The sequence below is a fragment of the Ixodes scapularis genome, unplaced genomic scaffold, assembly GCF_016920785.2.
Source record: "Ixodes scapularis isolate PalLabHiFi unplaced genomic scaffold, ASM1692078v2 PGA_scaffold9__187_contigs__length_104089568, whole genome shotgun sequence".
Lineage (NCBI taxonomy): Eukaryota > Metazoa > Arthropoda > Arachnida > Ixodida > Ixodidae > Ixodes > Ixodes scapularis.
In genome coordinates, this window is record NW_024609884.1 from 56,721,115 (window position 1) to 56,743,633 (window position 22,519).

At 47.8% G+C, this 22,519-nt stretch overlaps 1 protein-coding gene and 1 pseudogene across 1 annotated transcript in view; one reads left to right on the forward strand and one right to left on the reverse strand.

Moving 5' to 3' along the window:
- The window catches only part of LOC8033259, a 958,536-nt gene that overhangs the window by 277,939 nt on the left and 658,078 nt on the right, over window positions 1–22,519 (reverse strand). The window contains exons 8-9 of the mRNA XM_042287366.1: window positions 16,673–16,820; window positions 14,189–14,435 (exon numbers count right to left, since the gene is read on the reverse strand). Coding sequence (XP_042143300.1) covers window positions 14,189–14,435; window positions 16,673–16,820 — 395 coding nt within the window. The remainder of the gene's footprint in view (window positions 1–14,188; window positions 14,436–16,672; window positions 16,821–22,519) is intronic.
- Window positions 20,702–21,895, forward strand: LOC115332956 (annotated as a pseudogene).

Consider the following 22,519-nt stretch of genomic DNA (forward strand, 5'->3'; position numbering starts at 1 on the left):
CGTTGAATTCGTCTGATTGTGTCACGAAGAAAAAAAAACAACAACAAAACGTGTTTTTTTTTTTGTAATCTTAATTTCTTTATAACACCCAAAATAATTCGAATTAAAAAAAAAAGAAGTTTCCCTCCATGTTCCTGAAGGCCCCTTTAATCGAAACGCCATGCACAGCGGTGAGAAAACAATTGTTTCGTCAATACCTCATCTCAGTTATATATTCAATTGTTACCTCATATATGAATCACGATTACGTTTTCACTGACAGCACGAGAACAATAACAAGGTCATTCTCGGTGATCTCGTGATCATTAAAATAAAATAAGAACACCACGCAGCAAGAACAACCAGGAACCAATTGCGAAGCGACGAGTGCCGTCCTAACTAAGAATAGCCACGCATTATCGGTCTTAAGTTACGTTGATTATAGAATCTAAAATAGTGCTTGCACATCAACTTTTCTGCAGAGCACTCGATGAACCGACCACCGCAATCTACCGAGTGCATTCAGCGAATGACGAGGCGCGAAACACGGTTCCGACTTGAAGCGGCAATTTTCGCAGAGACAGGCAACAAGCCAGACATCACGCACATGCGTTATTTTGGCACAGATTGCCTTTTCGAACCAAACCACTGTGCTTCATCGCGTGCTCCGCTGGAAAGTGGATGTGCATGTATTGTTTAGAGTGAAAAACGCACTGTTTTTGTTGACTATATATGAAACTCAGTAATGATGCAGGACACGAACGCTGTTCGCCGATGTCGGGAAGAGAAAACCAGAGGCAACAGAGGCTAGGTATTAACGCAGCAGCCGGTCAACTTACGAAGCGCATCCGTCGCTTCGAAAGTGTCGCAAGTGAAAGAAGAGCGATGCCCGCGCAGGCCAGATTGGAGCCTTTGATTTAACCAACAACAGGCTTGACGTCACGGGGGCCCCAAAATCAATCAAAGGTGCGCATCGACCCTGGGCGTGGTCAGGGTGTTCCGCGACTAGGCCATGTTCCGTGCCCCGGCCACGGGGCGTGCCCGGCTCCGAGCTAACAGGCGACGCGACGCGGAGACTTTCTCGCGTGTACGTGTGCACGACTCTGGCAGCGACGGTCCGGGTTACCGTTCTTTAATCGCGGATAAGGTTCAATTTACACCCTAAAAGAAGCCCGTGCGTCTACTTTCCCACACAACACCTGGAGAGCTAATCACCGCAGCTTACGAAGGCAGCGCAGCGAATGGCGATGCCGAAACGTATAATTAGACCAAAAAACGCTGTCAGTTCGACTCGTGAAATTAGGCAATGCAAAACGTCACGCTTGCATTGCTTATGTCCCAACTCAGATTGTGTTTTTTGGTCTAAACACTTGTTTCGGCATCGTCATTCGCTGAGCTGCCTTCATAAGTTGCGGTGATTGGCTGTCCGTAAGTTGTGGTGATTGGCTGTTGTGAAGGAAAATAGACGCACGGGCTTTTTTTAGAGTGTTTGATTTGGCAGTGGTTCGGGCCCCCACCGCGGGACATATTAGGCATTCATAGTAATGTCTATCTCTCCACGTCTTTGTTTTTCTTTTTTTTTTTTTGCGATCCATCGGATATTAAGAAAAAATACGACCGCTGTGCAATCTAAAATTAGTGTCTACTTTGAGCTTATACAAAGCTAATTATACGTCGAAGCTTGGTAAATTCGGTTAATTATCGTCCGATTGTTCAGATTAAAAGTAAGCAGAAGAGACAGTAAAATGCTTAAACGTATTTTTTGTTTCTTTAGTATCGTTCGCGACAACTAAATGAGCGAGTGAAGATAGATGTTACATTAATTGTAAGCTTATATAATAAGATTGCTAGCACGGACATCCGTGCGATAATTACTTTTTATTGTTTCTGGGTTCTCGACATGAATGATTTTCCACCGCTTCGGTAACAACCTTGAGCGAGTTGACTTCTTGATGTTTTGACCTCAAGATTTGAAGAATTTCGTCTACACGCTGCCTCATTGGCCATGTTCTTGAGATCTGGAGTTTGTGACTATTTAACCTTTCAGAAAGATGCAACCTGGCACTATCTCCTTACTGACACTGTACCTCTCGAGCTACTTGATATTTTTTTAACAGCTTCTGCAGTTATAATTATAAAAATAGGGGAGGGTTAATTAGAAACGATAATCAAGAAAATAGTTGAAAATGTACACTTACACCTAAGAAAATTATTCCGAATTTATAACTATGCGTACAAGGTAAACTGGCATCGTCAGTATGAACGAAAGAAAAACATATATTATCAAAGATGCAAAACGCGAAGATGTCAGCAGACTTTGCTCTCATTTTTGTTGAATTTGAAAGTTACTGCACAAGCTTTAAATGTGCTTGTCAACCGTGACATTGTACATTTGAAGTGCTCCGACATTGAAAACGATTTGAATGGCTCATCTTTTTCTTTACATTTTTTATAGATATATTTGACTCTGCTCTGACTTTTATAATACGCATTTGGTTTATTTGTCTATTGATAGCTAATTAAACCATCGCCTATCTTTATTATTTTCGCTACGTCCGGTTTGTCTCCCTATATAACAACCAAACGGGACTTAAGTGGAGTAAGCTGCTAAAAATGGTGAGTGCTTTGTTGTGAGAAACACCGAATGACCCCCCAAGGATTCTGTAGAGAAGGAACAACACGGATGTTATGAAATGGACACGATTAGTTCTGGCTGATTGTTGCGACGTGTCGTCGAATCGCAAATTCCTTTCGATTGGTGACAGAGATCTCGTAGGCTCTGAAGCGATAACGAGAAGGTTGCAGTTGATCAAGCTTCGCCGTTATTAATTTGTTATAATAGTTATAAGGTCACGAGAAGTAGTCAAGGAGAGGGGACGCCTATCTTCCGTACCGTTTTAATACAAAAGCGAGAAATGCAGTATTTTGTTTCCGTTAGTACCTGTACGAAGTACACTGAGTTCTTCAGAGTATGCATGTTCTCATGCCACGCCTGTCCTTCAAAGTTGTTCTTTTGCCGATCTACGATTGCTTGGCGGCCCACACTAACACTCTGGCGAAGCTCATTGCACGTTTTCGCTGATTGCGGGCTCCAGTGATTGTGCACCTGGACAAACCATGCATCGGCAAAAATGGTTTCGTCGAGACAAGGAAGGGCTGGGCCAGTGTCCGACGATTCGGCTGGGCTCACCTAAGCGTGAAGCGTTCAAGATTCGCCGAACGTTCGTTAGGGGGCTCAAGTCAGCCCTTCCTCCCCTTCTCCCCAATTCTTTTTTTTTTTTTTACCCTGAACCGCTTATTGAGCGTCAGATCGATTGGGAAATCTGCACAGGCTTTCAGGGCAGTGGGCCAGCAGGCCTTATTGGCTGGGTCGCGATTGTTCAGGCTCAAGTGAACCTGAATTGGATAGTCACAAACAAGCGATGGTCGCAGTGCCGGCAAGCTGGGCTTCCGAGCCGCTCCATTCTGGCTCGATGAAACCGAGGGTCGGCCGGGGACTTGGAGGGAGGAGGGAGAGGGGGGAGGCGCGGCTCTCGGGATCTTTCTCGCTCAGTCGATAGTGCGGAATTCAGAGGCAGCATTTTAAAGCTCTACACATGAGCGCTCAGTCATTGTACCCTCCGGGGCTTTTCTTCTGTCTATTTCTTCGTAATGTCTCCATCGTCAACTGGCAAGCTCCAGCGAACAATCGTACGAGACAATGAACCTGAAAGAGATATTGGCAACTTGTGCGAAATATCACTAAAAAAAAGCCCGTCCCTCTCCTTCCCCACACAACACTCGGAGAGCCAATCCCCGCAATTTACGGAGCCAGCGCAGTGAATGACGATCCAAAACGTATGTTTAGACCAAAAAAAACGCAGTCTGAGTTATGACATTAAGCAATGTCAGCGTGATATTTTGCATTCTTAATGTCACAACTCAGCCTGCGGTTCGCCATCGTCATTCGCCATCGTCATCCGCTGAGCTGCCTCCGTAAGTTGCGGTGATTGGCTGTCCAAGTGTTGTGCGGGAAAGTAGACGCACGGGCCTTTTTAGTGTGGTAGAAAGCGCCCAATTATATTTAAGCTGTGATGGAACATCCACTCGCCTATAGACATATTGCTATATTACCCAAGCATCAAGGAGAATGCAGGGATTGGTGTTACACGCGCGGCACGTGCTGGCCTCAGCAGTTGTAACTTTTCTAAAGCAGATACATTAAAAAAGGCATCTTTCACGCGCGTTCGTCAACGCTTTATTTTGGTTATTTACTTCGAATCTTTTATACGGGGAAGGCGTGGGCGTGTAGCGCGTGGAACACCAATCCCTGCATTCTCCTTGATGCTTGGGTAATATAGCAAATGGTCTATTGGCGAGCGTACCATAGAGCTGGTTCTGCTGGTCAAAGCACGGATTTGTTAAAATCGGCTCGCTAAAACATGTCGAAAATCAGAGATCGTGCGGAATGTACCGAATCCCAGCCTCAGACAATGCACCGAAGTTTATACAAAGAGTAAGAAGCCGAAATCGAAAGTGAGAATAATGTAAGCTGACTTTGTGGGCTGAAGAGCCAGTCACATGCACGAACAAACGTCCGACGGGTCATAGAATGCCTCGGAAAGGTGGCCAAACCATGCTGTCCTAAGTTCTCGTAACATAAAGCGGTGTCTATATGACATGTTCCGGCACAGGCAATTTCGATCGTCATTGCTGGACCGGAGCACGCCGAATTCTGTCATATATTTGGCCCTTCTTCTGACGATGCGCCTTGAGCAAATGCTCCGCAAAGATCCAATGGCATTGGCGTCGACAGTTTTTGCGTAAAGTTAAAACGGTTGGCCGCACGGAGCCTTGGGGTTTTCACCTTTCAATGGGGAGGTCTGGCTGCCGCTAGCTATTGTCGCAAAGACCCGGCGAGATCGCGGAGACAGCGCGACGCGCATCTCTGGGACGCGGGGTTTCCCAACCGCTCGGGGAGGATTGGGCGCTGTAGGCACGCTGTCTAATGCAAATGAGTGGAGTAGTATGCATTCTCCTATCGTAAAATATTTGCCTTGGGTCTCGTCGTCCATGCGTCTCGTCTTTAAAATGCCTGTTTTAACTTCACACGTGATATCTACCCCGAGCCTCATGATGGTGGTCAACTAAAGGTACTAATTGCACCCCCCAAATGTGCTTTCGGGATAAAACTAACAATGCAGGCACCTCAACGGACCTGATTTAGATAGACGTCGAGACAGCGCTATTAACGAGGCTTTAAACTAGGACAAACATGTTTATAAGTTGCACAGTGAAAGGGGAAGAAGACCGAGAATAAGGCGAAGAGTCCTACCCAGTGGTTCGTCTGTGTAGGAATTTTGGGCAATTGTACCAGACGGACATGAAAAAAAAGAAAATCACTTTTTGCAAGCACACCAATCACACATGTCTAAAAACTTTTCTTGTGCTGAGTGTCACCAAAAGGCGATAAAATTGTGTCTGTATGAACTTGAGCTACTCCTGAAAACTGTTCAGGTTAACAAAAGTTGCTTTTGTTGTGTAGCCAGACGCAGTTTTGATGTTCGTCACTCAACATAATTTCTCCAAAAGGGTCAGATGACGAGGCCCCGGCACTTGCGAACCTTAAAACTGTCAATGAAGGCACTTATGGTATTCCCCTAGTACGTACGGATTTTGACTCGTCGTGTACTACGGTATAAATAGAAACGCAATTTTAAAAGTCGGTCCCCTCTCCACGCATCTCCTTAAAGGCCTGTTCACACATGCAGCGGAGCGCTACAAGCATAGCGCTTACCTCGCGCTAATCGCGTGCTGATGGGAGCGTTCACCAGCTTTGTATCGCACCGTCAAAACTGTTGCTCATGGCAGACGATAAGTAGCTGACGGCACGTGAGGAGCGCTACATCAGCGCTTCGCTGCATGTGAGAACCGGCCTTAATGCGTCCCGCCCGTTCTCGTGAATTGGAGGATTATATATAACGCGAATCTCGGAGTGGCGACGGCATGGCTCTGGGGGTCATTTCTATTGCAGCATGCACCCGTCAAATCGAGCCAAAAAACTTCAGTTGCGAGCTTTCAAACGAGAAACTTTGTACTAAAACAATTCCAGTGCAATTACGCTATCGCGTAACGTGTGTCACAGCGACAGCAGCTCGGTGCTCGCGCGATTCGCTATCATTGTGGCGTCATTGCCGTTGCTGTGCTGTACCGCCTGCTGGGCTCGATTCTTAGGATTTTCATGCCATTTCGCTTCCGCTCTCGATTCCGCTCCTCTGTGCTCCGTCAGCGACGAGCCTCCTCAGCGCCGCCGTAACTGAAATTCGCATTCTCCGGACCTGCTACGAACTTTCCGAGGTCCAGCCATGCGGCTTGCATGTTCGTCTGCTCGGATGGTCGTGCGCATGCACCGGCACAACGGGAAGACGACAGGTCGTCTCTCTGGAAGGCCCGGCCTTCAGCACACTTGAGGCTCACGAGACGCGTCATCCCGTTACCGAAATTTGTCCCGGCTGGCAGTGGAGGAAACCATTGCTGCCATTCATACTTCGCTGGCTTGAATCCGGCTCGACGGACGGACACATTTGTTTTCTTATAACTAACGGCGGTGGGCTCACCTGGGAGTGATCGTGTGATTGATGACGTCACCGGGAGTTTTCGCGAAAGAAGACCGTCCAATTCCCCGGGGAGGTTCCCACTAACCTAGATGTCACCGTAAACTGAATTTTAAATTAAGAAACTAATTCAGTACTTCGATAGTTCCGAGTCAGCCATAAAGAAGGAACGTTACCTTATAGGAAGGACACCGCAAAGCTTGAAGAGCAGTGTAATTGGAACAATATGAGTGATGGTACCTGGGAATTCTACTTCAACGCGAAGTTCTTTTGTTCGCAGCTCACGTCAACGATCAGCAAGGTTCAAAACCGTTCGCATGCATCACAACGAGTTGTTGCAAATTGGTGAAACGAACATCTAGATTCCCCACGCTTACAAAGTACAGACTTCCTACCGCATCTTGAGAGTTTCCCCTAATGGCATTGACGTTAAAGAAAGTTTTCTTTTCTCTAAATTTTGTTTCATCATAAGTCAGAGCACCCGACGATACTCTCAAGTTGCGTCAAGCTGCAACGCAATGGCGCTTACTTACCGTCTTTGTAAGTGCGCTCTCACTGAACAAAATAATCAAGCGCAGTGAATGAGCACTGACCTTGCTCGCCTGTGTGTCTGCGATTGCATATCTTTTATTGGAAGCGCGCGACAAGACAGTGGCGCCACGGTGCGGCTCCAAGACGAAGCCCTTCGCACAGACCATGGCCGGTCTGACATAAAGACATCCAGTGTAGCAGTGAAGCTTAGTTCATAATTTGCCTGAGCACAGCGCTATACAAAACGTCGCGGGCCTAGTCGACGCTGCTTTTTTGTTATACAAGGCCTAGAAATTGAGACAACATGCCCCGGCAAAAAGCGCTGCGATCGTTTCAATGCCAGTGCTTTCTACTCGATCCGCCAGAGAGCGAAGAGCACTCCGGTAACAAAAAGTACTTATAATTTATATTTTATCAATTACTGGCACTGGTGAATGTCGTCCCGCAGTGATTCCGGAATTGTCGAGCACGCAAACACTTTGTAGGGGCATCTTCCAGCGCAAATACTTAAACGAAAATCCTGCATGGCGGTATGCTGCCGCCATTGCCACTCACAACTGCGGGACACGATTGAACCCAAGCTCCGAGCAACTTCTGCTGGTCGAATGACGGAAATTACATCCAGAGCAACGCTGGACGTGGGTGGGTTTCGAATCTCAAGGTGCCAAATCTTTACTCCGGAGCTAGATGCATGGACAAACACGGCCATGGGAACACTGCAGAAGCGGCGAAGGCGCCGCGGGCGCTTTAGAATAGGGCGGAGCGAGTAGAGCTTTCAGTCTGCAGCGTAATGTGCTTGGGCACTGTCACTAAAGTCACTTGATACTTCTTTTATTAGCTCTTAGCTTAGCTCTTATTTAGGAACTTTAGCTGTCACTGGTGGCGCTGCCAACCAGCAGCCAATAAAGTTCCTACAAAAGACCTTCCTACAAGTAGCGACATTCTTTGAAGTGCCGACTGCGTGACGGTGCAGGTTTTAGGAAGCTGATGGCGGCGCACAACAGAAGACTGAACTGAATGACGACATTTTGTTCCAGCGGAATGTGCTTTGTCATTTGTATTGGTTGTCGTTACTCCTAAAAGTAAGTATCAAGGGACTTTGGCAGCCAAGGCAGAGCGGCGCGCCTGCTATAGGCCTGTTGCTCTCGGCCAGGGTGTGTCCGGAAGACCATCGTAAGACGCGACCATGTATAATGCTTGCATTCAACAAAGAGCGGCACTGCAGCTGTGCTCGATCATGCACGAGCCATGGTCGTTTACAACCAGGTGTCAGCATCTGTCCACGCGCGGAGCGTATGAAAGACCTGAAAAACGTGTATATAAAAGAAAGAAAAATGCTGCTCGCGCTTTCAGTGTCTTATCAAAACGAAGAGAATGTTTTTCTTGTGGCTTTTTTTGTCCTTGGTATTTTTGGCGAAACTTTATCTCCACCAATGAACTTCTGCCAGGTTAAAGGGATACTGAACAGAAATTTCAAGCTCACTAAACAAGGCCGGGCGGATGGGCGGGAAGCTGCAAAACCAAAAAAATATCACTCCTACGGCGATATATCTAACGGATCGCCGTATTTTTGGAAACGAAGTGCGCGATTGAACCCGGCCGACGAGGCCGACGAGCCAAGGCACGTCACGATTTCCATTCTCTCTCCTCCTCGCTACGTCCCGTCAAGCTGGTGAACCGAAGCGAGGAGGAGAGAAGCGAGGCCGCTTCTCCTCCTTCTCGAATTCTCCCGGAGGACAGTTACGTCAAAGAACTCGCTTGATCGCGCCCTTCTTTTCCAAAGTACGGTCATCCGTTTGAGATATCGATGTACGAGGGATGTTTTGGGGTTCGTAGCGTCCCATTCAACACTTCTGCAGCCTTGCTTTGCGAAATCCAAATTTCGGTTCAGTATCCCTTTAACGCCCGTGCGCAATGTGCGAGAGCGCAATGACACGCAGCCAAAACGCAAACAAAAAAAAAAACGATTTTGCTCGTAAGAGGTCCTGCTTAAACTTGAGAGTTACAGAGAGGTGTCGTACGCTCCCGATAAGCACTGACAGGTTGAGAACGGCAGTGTGTCTCTCTCGGATCTCCGGCCTCTATATAGTGTCACGATTGAAGGCAACGACATGATGAACAGTGAACTGAAAATAAAGGTTTAATTGGCGACCTTGTGCCAAACAAGATAAAGAGCGAGCATCGAGGCAGCAGAAAGCGGGCGGCGATTTGGCGGCGTAACAACAAGCGAGAGCGAGACTGACTCGGAAAGGTCCCGCGCAGCTCCTTACGTATGGTGTGCGTACCCATCTGGAATATTCGGCCCAGAAGGTTCGAGCATCGCGCGTTCGTGGCGAGCATGAACTGGCACTTTCGAGAACGAGAAAGCACGACGAAATGATAAAAGTTACATCCCGAGTAAGAATAAACGCAAATCAGCGTGACCGGGGGCTGCTTGCTCGGCCCTGCGCGCTCGGCAATATACTCTCTTTCATTCAAAAGTCCGACCGCGGCCAACGCTCCGTTCGAGTCCATTAAGAGGTTCCTAAACTGCATCGTCACTGTACTCGTTGTATTTGAGATCGGCTAACACAATCACGCAGCACAGAAAACTGCGCAGGATCAGCGTCCAGCCCATTCAATGCGCGTGATTGGTTTATTCGATCAAACGCACGAAGACGTTGAGCGCCGTGACGAGGCACTTTTGGCGCTGCTTGATTGCATCCATCGGCTGAGGTATAGACCTTTGCATCGCTTATCACCCGAGTGAACAATGCTGAGTCACTGAGCTGTGAACGCCTGTGTAGGGTCTAATATAGCGCACAGCAGAGCAACAGGGCATGCTCAGAAGGCGTTCCACAGCCCAGCAGACAAAGATGGCAGCGCGCAGAGGGCGATATTTGCAAACGTCTATGGACGTACTCAACTTAAAGTTCCTAGATAAGAGCTTCCTACAAGTCGCGACATTCTTTGAAGCGTCGACTGCGTGGCGGTGCAGGTTTGAGGAAGCAAATGGCGGCGCACTGCAGAGGTTTGAACTGAATGCCGCCGTTTTGTTCCAGCGGATTATGCTTTGTCATTTGTATTGGTTGTCGTTACTTGTAAAAGAAGTATTAAGGAACTTTAACTCAAGTCACTGACGTCAGGGCACTGCGGTGGCGCTGCTGCCGGTACGGCGCATGCGCAGACGCTTCACTCCTACCCAGTTTGGTTTCTGCGCACGCGCAGTGGCCACACCTGGAGGGGGCAAAGCGGGTTGGTTGGAAAGACTCTGTTAATGTAGATGGATCCCAAGTGAAACGAAGTTGTCGAAACTCTCACGACCTAGAGGGGGCGCATTGGTGCGTATCAAAATGGCTGTCATATGGAGGAACGTCGCAGGACAGCAGTGCGAGGCTGGGTTCGCGACGCGTAAGTAATTATAGTTCTGCTATATACGAGCAGTATTAGAACCGTCCTTAACCTTACTTTTACGCGTCAGGAAAGTGTAGGCAAGCACCTTTATTGTGAAGCACATCATCATGGATTTATAGGGAGTGGGATTCTCACACCGCAGTACCACAATCGCTGAGAGTTGCGAATATCAGTCCCGATCTGATGCGACGTCTGCACACATGCTGGCTGCAATTCGCTTTGCCATTTTAGCCGCCTCGGTGGCTCCGAGGCGAGAGCGCTGGCCTACGGATCCCTATGTGGCGGGTTCGAATCCCGGCCGAGGTGCCCACAATCTGATGGAGGCTTATTGCGGAGGAGGCGCCGTGTAACCGAGCTTTCGGTTGCACGTCAAAAGATCCCCACGTGGTCCAAATTAGCCCTCAGTCCTCCGCTGGGGCGTGCCAGATGCCCGTCGTTGGTTTGGCACGTAAAACCCCCAAATTTGACTTTGGGTTTGCCATTTTAGTCCTTTGTGAGCCTTTCTCGAAAAGGTTATACCTTCTCTAGCTCTTTCAATGACATCTTAAAGCTTCAAAATGATATGAAGCTGAAAAGAAAAGTTTACAGCGAGAATACTTTTTTCCCCAATGCTCGGAGATCTATACGATCTTCTCTGAATTATCCAGCATCTGCTCGGCTAAACGGCAAATCTAATTGGTTTACGTGAAATCGTTTTCTCGAACACTAATTTAAAACGCATTCTTACGTGCGTATTTTAAATGTCAACAAAATATTAAACAGTACCTCCAGGGCTTTCAGAAGAAAATCGGCCTTCGCTTGCCTTTCCATGGCAAGTGTGTGTAGCTTCGAGTAGTGAGCAAATTAACTTGTCAGACGCAGCAACTCTCAACCGCTGATTCAAGAGCCAGTTTTCTAGACATATGCTCACGCGATTGATTTTCACGAAAAGAAACGACTCACGGACAGGGCGGTCAGCTATTGTCGTCCGCGATAGTTCGATTTCGTTCCTGTTTGTTGACTTCGACCTACTTTCTTCTGAATTTCTTAAAACAAATACAGCATAAATGAATTGTCGGGAGAAAAACCTTCCGTATTTCCTTGCTAGATAGGTGAAAAATTAAGTTGGCACGTAATACTATTTTCGGAATGTCTGTGCAAGTGATTTGAGAGAAGACAAGTTTCAAGAAGCGGTCGGCGGCAATTTGAGCCGCTACAGCCGAGTGCAAGCCGAATACGGTCGAATACCGCATAGGTAGCCACCGGCTTGCCAAGCCATGAAACGCCCCATTGCGACAGCGAGTGGCACTTCAATCTAAACTGCCCTTGAATAGCTCAATGCACGGGTCCGAGAAACCCTGTACAACATATTGGACTCTCTGACCTGAACGCCGTTCATACGACGTTACGAAACAAGCCAGAGCGTCTAACTTGCAGCAGTGCCTGTCGAAGTAAAATATTGAAATTTAGGTTGCAGATGATGGTACGCCTCTAACGTTCATATTGTTCACGACGTTCTTCGTGCCTCAACATTCGCTGCGCACTCATTTGATCGCCGTCCTTCGAGCGTGACTAGAGGTTCGGCTTCATCAAGCGAATATGCGGCGAACAGCCGACGAACTTCGCCCGGCGGCACGTTCGCTTTGCGCGCGACGCAACAGCCACTGTTCTGACGCCACGCGCAGAGTGAACGTCGTCGGGCGAAATTCGTCACTCGTTCGGAGCATTCTCGCTCCATAGACCTTTGCAAAAATCGCCTTCTGCGCGCTGCCATCTTGGTCTGACCTTCTGAGCGTGCGCTGTTGCTCTGCTGTGCGGTATATCAGACGCTACGCATGCGTTCACAGCTCAGCGACTCAGCATTTTTCGCCCGGGTGATAAGCGATGCAAAGTATGTAGAGTCCAGCCTTTAGAACCGTGATTGCAGACACCGCATGCAAAGCGAACGTGCTGCCGGGTGAAGTCCCTGGGTTATTCATTTGCCGCATATTGGCTATTGGCGCTCTGTCCAGATGCTCTATAATCTGGGCATTTGGCGTAAAAGTCGGCGAGAGATTCAACCGCCGTGATTGACCGGCGCCAAGGTCAAGCGCGACGCCTTCCAATCACGGCCGCCAGACTCCTCGCTAACGTTTTCGCCAAGTGTCCAGATTAGTGCCCCGGCCTGTTTTCCATAGAGCTTGGTGTTTACCAGACACAAGGCTTGTGGACTTGATTCTTTTACGTCATCTTTCACGATAGAGAAGCACAGTGGGACGTAAAAAAAACGTGTTAACCATAAGGGAGTGACCCTCTCGGGACTCGACAGGCCGGATCTTCCCTGAAAGCAGCCGTCAGAGGATGCGAGCTTGACCCACTTCAGCCTTTGTGCTGAGCAGGTCCTGGACACATGCGCGGTGCATGCTGCATCGTTCACGCAGGCAGCAGTGACCATAACAGAGAAGAAAAAAAAACCTTCCTCGGGCGACGGTAGAACACGAGCCTTAGCTGAACGCTGACTCAGCGTTCGACTACGACAGCCGAGCGCTGCGTCATTGTGGTTGTCTTCGTGGGGGTAGTTCTAAAGTTAGCCGCTCGGGGGCATAACGGTTGGTTCACCTCCTCAATACCTCTGTCTCTTGTTAACATGAACCGCAATTAAGGCCATAAACGCGAGGTTCTTGCCTTAGGGTGAGCTTCGAATGCATCAACTCTCGTGTAGCAGAACCGTCTGCGTACAAGTTCTCGCACTTCTATCCTTCGCTGAAGATGAGGCGGAGTATACAGTTTCCGCATGATTTAAACGACACAACTTGCAAAGACGCGCATCATCTTCTTAAATGTAGAATTCTCCCGATAAGCTTATTTGCATATGTGGGTGCCCTGGGAGCCCCCACGTTACACTAAGCTGATATTCCCGGCTGGCCAGGTTACTTGACGCACGGACAGGCCTGCCGTGATTTGATCGCGTGGTGGCCAAGGGGCTAGTGCGCAATATGCCACGTGCAGCTCGCGCGCGTCACCTTCACAAGGCTCAACAGAGATGGCGGGGACTCGGTGGCTGACTGCCAAGCCGCAAAGTCGAGTTGGTAGTCTTCGTGCATAGCCAATTCGACCAACCTTCTTGTTATTGAAACCTCTTGCTTTGTGTTATTAATTGGGGTCGGATATGCAAAGCAAACCGACCGGCACCCTGATAGAGGGCACTCGTTTCTAAAATGTTTTCTGTGCTTTAATGAACACAAAGTATTACTGATATTTCATAACCACTTTCTTAATTAAACATTAGGGCATGTATACTTGGGTTTGTGACCATTGCCCTCAAACCCATATGTCTTTAAGCCCGTGAGCGAAACTTAAGAAACTAACAATATCCACAAAGATGGGGTACATGTTCATATAGTTACACTTTGTCAACCGGACTGCATGAAACCAACATGCTGTAGATCAGCGACGAGTTTTGCTCGGCGGCCTTCACTTTGTGCACTGTGTCAGAACGGTGGCGTTCGGAATCACAAGCAAAGTGAATGCGCCATTGCGAGAAGTATGTCTTTGATTGCCGATCATTCTCTCCAGAGAGTCCAACCCTCGTGTCTTTTAAGAAATAACAAACGATTGTAAATTATAAAAGGGCAACTTTTTTTAATTTATCGGCACGAAATTTCATCTACCGTTGGAGTGTATACTGCTTTCTTGTCAACGTCAAAAAAAGAAAAAAAGGGAGGGCGGCTTACCCACGAGGTCGAAGAGGTAGACTTTGTTGCGCAGCCGCTGTTCCATTCCCAGGTAGACGAGAACCCGAGCGGCGTGGTGTTTTACGTAGCGCGCGTACTTGGTGCTGTGGTTGGTGTAGTACCACTCGTCCGACGGCAGGATGAGCTGCGTCAGACAGTCGGGCAGTTCGGCCTCCGACAGCGCTACGTGGTGCTCTGGAACGAGCGCCAGCGTGGCCACGATTTGCAGCACCATGCAGAGCAGTTGCTGTCGGGGCAGAAGAAAAGCCAAGAAACCAAATCGGTCAGTCATGATTTTTCTTCCTTCGTAGGAAAGAAACAATAATGTACGTAAACACCGAAATATCACTGTCCAACGTATTTCCCATAATCCTAAAGAATACACATGTCGGAAAGAGATACTGGGTGCTGTCGCAAATGAGTATTTACTCTGCATGCTAAATAAGAAAATAGAAGCGCCGGTGTTTTTGTTTTGTTTTATAGCCTAAACTTTGACAAGTGGCCACCGAATACTAAAACATAAATTTGGATACATAAGAATGTCCAGGTCGGCAATACATGTATATACGAGTAAAAGTCAAATTGCAGACTTTACGTGCCAAACCAGCAAAGGACATCTGGCAAGTCCCAGCGGAGTAACAAGGATTAATTTCGTCCACGTGGGGTTGTTCCGACGTAAAATCTAAATCTCGGTTACACGCCTTCTCCACAATAAGCGGCCGTCAGATTGCAGGCAGCTCTCGACCGAGATACGAACCCGCGAACTGGGGATCCGTAGGCCAGCGCTTTACCTCGGAGCCATCGAGGTGGCTATCTACAGGGTGTCCCCCCAACACTTTACAGTGTTCTTTAATCGCAAACATAAAGTACGCTCCGTCGAACGTTCAGCTTACGACTATATGTAGCACTAGCGGTTCCAAAGTGATCCAGATTCCAAAGTTTCAGAACGATCCGATACCTTATTCAAAAGTTAAAAGCGATTGTCGGAAATTTTCAATGAGACAATGGTGGCCGGCGAAGCCCGAATACGTGAAGCTGAATGGCGCAAACTACCCAGAACGGAGCACGGGCCCCATTTTCCCATTGGAAGTTTAGGAAAATTACTTTAACTTTCAAACAGGATAACGCTTCCTTCAGGAACTTTAGCATCTGTTTCGGACCGCTAGAGGGAAAATGTCCTTGAAATCATGCCTTTAATATCAATAAGTAACAATTTAATTACTCAAAATTAATGCATCAATTTTTTTTCTGTGCGATGCATAGTTTACGCAGGAGCGATTTCGGCCTTGTTTTCGGAAACACGGACAAACAAATATGCATATATATAGTAACCTCCCTCGTATTGATTAAAAATACTAAAATTAACACAGTATACTATCTGCATTAAGACAACAAACTAACACGCACGATGCAACCCGAGTGATCCACCTGAGACCTTAGTAAACAGTTCAGTTTGATAGCTCCCGATTTCCCAGGGTGTCTTAGAAAATGGTTGGGGGTGCCTTTGCAATGATCCACGCACCGAGAATCGGTGACCACAGGACCTGTGTACCGTCGGTCGTAAACGTCTAATGTGGAAGCGATGGGAGCCTATCCTGGCAATGTCCGTTTCCTCTTTCTCTTCTTGTAATTCTGCTGCAGTGGACTGATGGATGGATGCTAACGGCTGTACCGTTTATATCGGGCGGTAGCTTGTGCCACCTGCCCTAAAAATTAAGAACCTTAAGCATGAGTTCTTTCCTTCGCCACTGTGCTTAGCCTCTGCAATTTCGCAACTATCACCAGGCGGCATGGGATATCACCAGAATAGCCCTTTGGGAATCGGGCAAAAACTAAAACTTCAACCCCCCCCCCCCCCCCCCGCCTCTTCCCTCCGTCAAAAAAAAAAAAAAAGTCACGACGTGTTTTTTTTTTTTTCGTTGTTAGGAAGCATTGCGAGCGATTTCGCCGTCATCCTGCTTTTTGTTCGTGACGCTGCGAAACCTTTTTCTGGTGCGTACAGTCTCGCCAGGACTGTTTATGATGAAAAACTCAAATTCCAATAGTTTGGACATGAAACTTTATTTTGTTCAATGTTTTTAGAAGGCCGTGGTTTCAGAGTGGCCGTCATCATTAAGCAATAACTAATTTTATTGTCAAGATTTTAATATTTACTGATCTACCTTTTGGTCCGTGTTAGTAATTTGATGCTCAACTGTCGTGTCGCTTTCATGTGTACGCAACCGCAGTGCATCTTCCGACAATCTACAGAATAGCTTATTCTATTTCGTGAATTACCACACACTTGCTGGTGACTCGATCGTAAAATCTTGGCACGTAGCACGTTCCATAAAGTTTAGTTTTGCAAAACTCACGAGAACATGCAACACGTTCGCTGCACCCAATGCAATGCACGTATGCCTTCATAATGGTTTCTTGAAACTCCGCGGTGTAGAGGCAGGAAGCGCGAATGGACTTGCCAAAGATGTTCAATGGAACACTTACCGGGTCGTGAGTAGAATCCAGAGCGTTTATGAGTATCTTCAGGTGGGCTTCTTCGACCAGGTTGTGCTGGACCTCGGCGTTTTGGCTCATAAACAGGATAACCCGAGCACTCATGATTTGAAGGCAATGGTAGCTGCAGTGGCGCCACCTGCATGTCAGATGAGAGGATCTTGAGAAAATGCCTCCACTCCTGGGCCTCTAAACTCGTCAAACACAAAGTTGGGGCCCAAGTTGACGGAGCGCACCCATTGGCCTATAACAACGATGACTTGGCGCTTTTTTTCGCCGACGTCCAATAGGTGCCCTCCGCGAACTTTCTGCACCAACTTTGTGTTTGACGAGTTTAGGGACCTTGTTGGTCAGTCGAGAACCTTGTCAGGCTAGAGTCCGATCAGCAGCCTCTAAAGCGTGACATCTGGCCCCATTTGGCGCTCTTCAGTTTACACTTCTCGTGATTGATTAGTAGTTCCGATGGCTTCAAATCACTGTAAGATAACATAAAAAATAGGCTCGAGATCAGGTAGCAGTGACTGAAATGATGAGAGTTATTTAAACAATACTAGACAAGAAGGACCACCCACTGGGAATTAGTTTAATCTATTTAAAGGGAAGCTACGGAGCTTCTTGAAAAAAATGAGTTAGAAGTGAATTCTAGCGTATTTTTACCCCGTGAACCCGAATACCCAAACTATTTGCTGCGTAAGTATTGTTAAACGCGAGAAAAACGCGAAAGACTGTCGCTGTCCGTGACGTCATCGACGGCTCTTTTTGGCTGCCCAAGGCTAGGGGGGCGAGGCTTCAGCCCTATTTTGAAATTGCTCTTGTGGCTCTCCGGCGCGTCGCATTGAAATATAATTTTGATATCTGTTATTCTAAAGGCCAAATGAACGCAATTCAAGCGTTTTTTCTCAAATGTAGAAGTGCCCCATCTTCCCTTTAATGGAAGGAGCAAAGTCACGTCCACACCTCTCTGATCTTTGTTCTTTTTGAGTTGAATGTACTTAAATATATTTTTCATGAAAGAATTAAAGGCGTTAAGAGAAATTCGAATAATGATAGGAACTGGAATACGCAGACATTTAGGAAACTGTCTTTCATTCTTCCAGTTTCTACAGGATAGTCTTGATAGAGCTACGACACATGGTTTTACACTCTCAGGCATCCAAAGGGCAAACTATAGGGGTTATTTAGTGCACGCAATGTTTGTGGGTGCTGTTCAGAGCGCATGCCCAGAACGAGTTTACATTAACAGGAAGTATTCACTGGCGGCCATAGCTGTGTGTGGGAATGCTGAGCGCGTGCTGATGGTGAGCTTCCACAGTTCTTTTGCGACGTGCATTCCGCACCGTTAAGAGTGCCGATCTTAGCAGCCTATTGATGTGAGCTCGTTCTGAGCATGCGCTCTAAACAGCGCCCACAAATATGGCGTCCAGTGAATACTCCCTATAGGCTGCTATAAGACCGGCATCTCGAGGGTGTAGAATGCACGGTTAAAAAAAAAAAAAAAGAACTGTGGAAGCTCGCCGTCAGCACGCGCTCATCAGTCGCCCACTCAACTATGGCCGCCAGTAAATACATTTTATACAAATAACCTTTCATCGTAACGTATCGCATTTCGTTTTCGTAACATCCGACGCGAGTATTGGAGTGCTTAGCCCGTGCGACCCAGGCGGCGCTGGGGCGCAAGTTGACCTGTTCTCCCGGCTTCATGTTCTCCCGGCTCCATTCGCGCACTGAACCGAGAAAATCACTTCTTCAGCGCCAAATCGTGGGGTAAGCCCAAACGCGGCAGATCCCCATCACCCATTTCGCAGCTTCCTTTACGACGCGACCACGCGGTGTAAAATCCCGTCGCCGTTTCACGAAGTCATTTTACCGCAAACCGATGGGAGTGGCGGCATCCAATCCAATTCTGAATCTTCGCGCTTCACATCTTGGAATGTCTGGCGACCGCTGTAAGATATGGATGATCGACGCTCACGCGTAAGCCCTGATGGATGAGGCGATAACTTTATGCGAGGTGGACGACGGCAAGGAGGGTGCCATTTTCTCGGGCGGCCTGTACCTCACGTTTCGCGAGCCATCAAGAACGCAGGGCGCAGTATCCGTGACAGCTGGGCGTCTTCACTGGGACCTCTTTTTGTTGTCGTCCAAGAGCGGGCCGGTCCGCCACAAAAAGGGCGTCTCGGTCGTTGTCATGATAACCCCGGAAGACGGGTCACTACTACGACTTTCGTAAAATATCTATCCGCTGGATACATCGACTGAAAATTACTGTATATATACATGACACGCTCGTCACATCGTGTCCATATCAGCGGTATTCACTGGACGCCATATTTGAGGGCGATCTTTACAGTGCATACCCAGAACGAGCTCACATTAATAAGCTATAAGACCGGCTATCTTGATGGTGTGAAATACACGTTGCAGAAGAACTCTGGAAGCTCACCGTCAGCACACGCTCAGCATTCGCGCAGACAGCAATGGCCACCAGTGAATGCTCCCTATAAGGAGCGGAGCTTTAATATTTTCCCGCGGCGCCGCGCCATTCTGGAGGCTATTGCTGGGCATACGTTGCATTCGTTTGGTGGCAGAAGTTGCTCATCCGTGCTAGTGCCAGTCCTATGCTGCTGGTTTTGTGTCGTTGCAGTCGGTGCAGGAGTTGAAGCTATACCAAGTAAACATCAGGTGGGAACAGGTGGCTGTTGAACCAGCGAATGCGGCAAAAGGTTGCCCGCATCTGTCTGGTCGCCGTACGCGGAAAAAGTCGTGTTGCGTGGTGGCAAGAGCCCGCTACTGTTTAGCCTTGACACCGTGACAGATCGCGATCGTAGCCGAAAGTGCAGGATGTACATATCCAAGAGTTCAAGCAGCAGAAGGGAAGAGCGCGGAGCCTCGTATCTACGATTACATCAAGCTTTGCAGGAAAGGCCCAGACGCATCCTGCCCTCAACACCTTTCTTTTATTCTTTTCAAGTGAACCCTCCTGAACAGGTGACCTCGATTTTAGAATAGAGGGACTTGGTCCCTCGTCGTTCACTTATCATATTCGGGGTGGTGGGCGGCTGCGGTGGTGTGGGAGCCGTCTGGGGGTTTTGTCTCGACGTAAATAGACACTCGGTCTCGCCGATTTGATCTGTTGGCTTGTTTGACATACAAAAGAAGAAGAAAAAAATCCGTGTGGATTGTTTTTGCTTTGCGTGCTACGTATACTTGCATTTTTTGTGGGTCTCCTCACTCGGACGTGTGCCGGTGGCAGAAATGCCAATACAATTTGGCTCCAGAGCTGCCGTCTTGGGAGCCACCCCCCGCTACGCGATCACGTCTGCCACGTCTACTTCGGCCTTCGTGTTGGCACGGTGCAGAAATCTTTCACCCGTCTATACGACTGCCCAGGCGAATGTCAAAGCTGTCGGCTACCGGAAGCGGATTCTGAGTGCTGCAGAAAAAGACGAAGAAAGAACAGCTGAGCTATGTACTCTCTTCGTTTTTGTTCGCGAGCTACTAATCCTCGCAAAACCCCTAAAGAACAAAGCCATTTCGCATTATGTGCTAATTATTCTCGCTGCGGACATTACACCACTTTGGTGGATTTTCTGCTGTAACGTAACTCCACTCCCCCACCCCCCCCCCCCCAAAAAAAAACAAAAAAAAAACAAGAAAAAAAACAAGAAGAAAAAAAACAGTTTTGCATTGGCGGTTTATTTGCGTCGTGTAGGGTATGATGCGGCTCGCGTCTTTCGGCCATTCACAGCCGGGAAGGCTCATATGTTAAAATTCTTCCAAGTGCCGGAGGTTTAAGGCTGATTCACACATATAGCACAGCGCTAAGTTAGCGACTCATAAGCGCTGGAAGCAGCGCTCACGTGGCATTAAGTTGCGCGTGACGTGGCGCTCGGTTAGTGCTTCAGCAGCGCTTCAGAAGCACTCTGACGCTCCTTGTGCCGTGCTTGCTGCCGCGGAACAGCGCGTGCACGGCGATTCCGTTGTTGTTTTTCTTTTGGTGGTGAAAAAATAGGAAGAGCTATGTCGCTGAAAAACCCGCTTACATTTTTCGTGCAGATCCTGGCGGTTTATTCGGCCATTCATGCACCAGCGAGTGCACGAGGAACAGCAAGATCTGACTCAGCGGCGAAGCTTCCAGTCATCACTCTCTGGGATATTCCTGCATCATCCAGCGATTACCGGAAAACTATCGACCACGCTCCGATTCTATACTTCGGGCATGCGCGACCGGAAGCATCGACGGTCACTTCCTGGACTCAACCAGCTATAAAGCCGCAATCAAGGTGGTTCAACGAGAGTGGGCGCGGCGACTCCGTCAGAGCCATGTCGCTGAAAAACCCGCTTACACTTTTCGTGCAGGTGAGGAACGAGTACCTTTCATGTTCTTACCGAAGCGACAATGTATGTCTTTCAGAGTTGCCGTGCCCACGGTCACTTTGGAGAGTGTTATGTGTGTGCCATGACCTGTTTAGTCTCTTGTTGATGCTAAGCGGCGACGTAGAAATCAATCCGGGACCCACCCTTGAAGATCTAATGCAGCATTTTACGGCCATTGCAAGTAACATGAAGGAGATAAAGGAGGGAAAAACTGCTACAGATGCACTGATTGCGGAAACTAACGCTAGACTTGCAACAATCGAACGCAGAGTAGATGGACTGTCCAATATGGCGGTTTCTGTGGCAGCCTTCGAGACAAGAATTGTGTCTCTTGAAAAGAACGTTAATTTCCCTCTCGGCCAAGTAGACGACCTGGAGAACAGAAGCACACGCAATAATCTACTTGTTTATGGAATTAAAGAGACAGGAGATGAAAGCAATGAAGGGTTGGAAAACTGTGTTTAGAGAGAAATTTTCGAGGATATTCTCGGTGAACACGCCTCTGGAATTGAAAAGATACACAGGCTTGGTCGTAAGGTCGCTAACAAAACGCGACCAGTTATCCCAAGGTTTCTCGATGAAAGGGACAAGAGTGCAGTTCTGAGCACCTGCAGGCGTTTAAAGGGTTCAAGGTTCAGTATCTCTGAGGACTTCTCACCACGTATCCAGCAGATTAGGAAAAAACTCTGGGACAGCGCTAAGGAATTAAAAAAGAATGGAGACAAAGTCGTTCTCTCTTTCGATAAAATTAAAATAAATGGACAAGTATTCATCTGGGATGATACTGCAAATACGAGAGTTCCCCTCTATCCTGCCACGGATCAGAATCCTGTATGACGGTTAGCGCATGAAAATACGTACCCCCCCCCCCCCCCCCCTCCTCCCGAAGTTGCAGTGCAAGGTGCAGTTTGTACAACTAGCACAAAACTTCGAGTAATAAACCTGAATGCAAGGAGCATTGTCAATACAACGACCGACTTGGAAAGCATTATTTTTACTTTCGACCCCAACATATTGTCGATAACCGAAACCTGGCTAAGTGATAGTATTTCTGATTGCGATATCGTTCCCCCAATGCACAAAATCATACGGAAAGATTGCTCTTCGAAAGGGGGAAGGGTGGCTATAGTTCTGAAAGAGGGAATGGAATTTTCTGTGCTGCGTAATACCACACCCATTGAAGCGGTGTGGGTGACAGTGTCGCTTTTATGTTCCTGTATTTTGGTGGGTGTGGTATACAGGCCACCTTGTGCTGACATTGAGGTATTGAACGACTTACACGATTTTGTGCATAAAGAGTCAAAACACAATAGAAATATCATTTTGGGAGGTGACTTTAATCTTCCAAATATAGACTGGGAAACAATGACCTCAATGTCATCGTGTCGCCACTCCGAACTCTTGATCGATTTAGAATTCTCAAACAACCTTGTTCAGATGGTAACGAGTCCCACGAGAGTT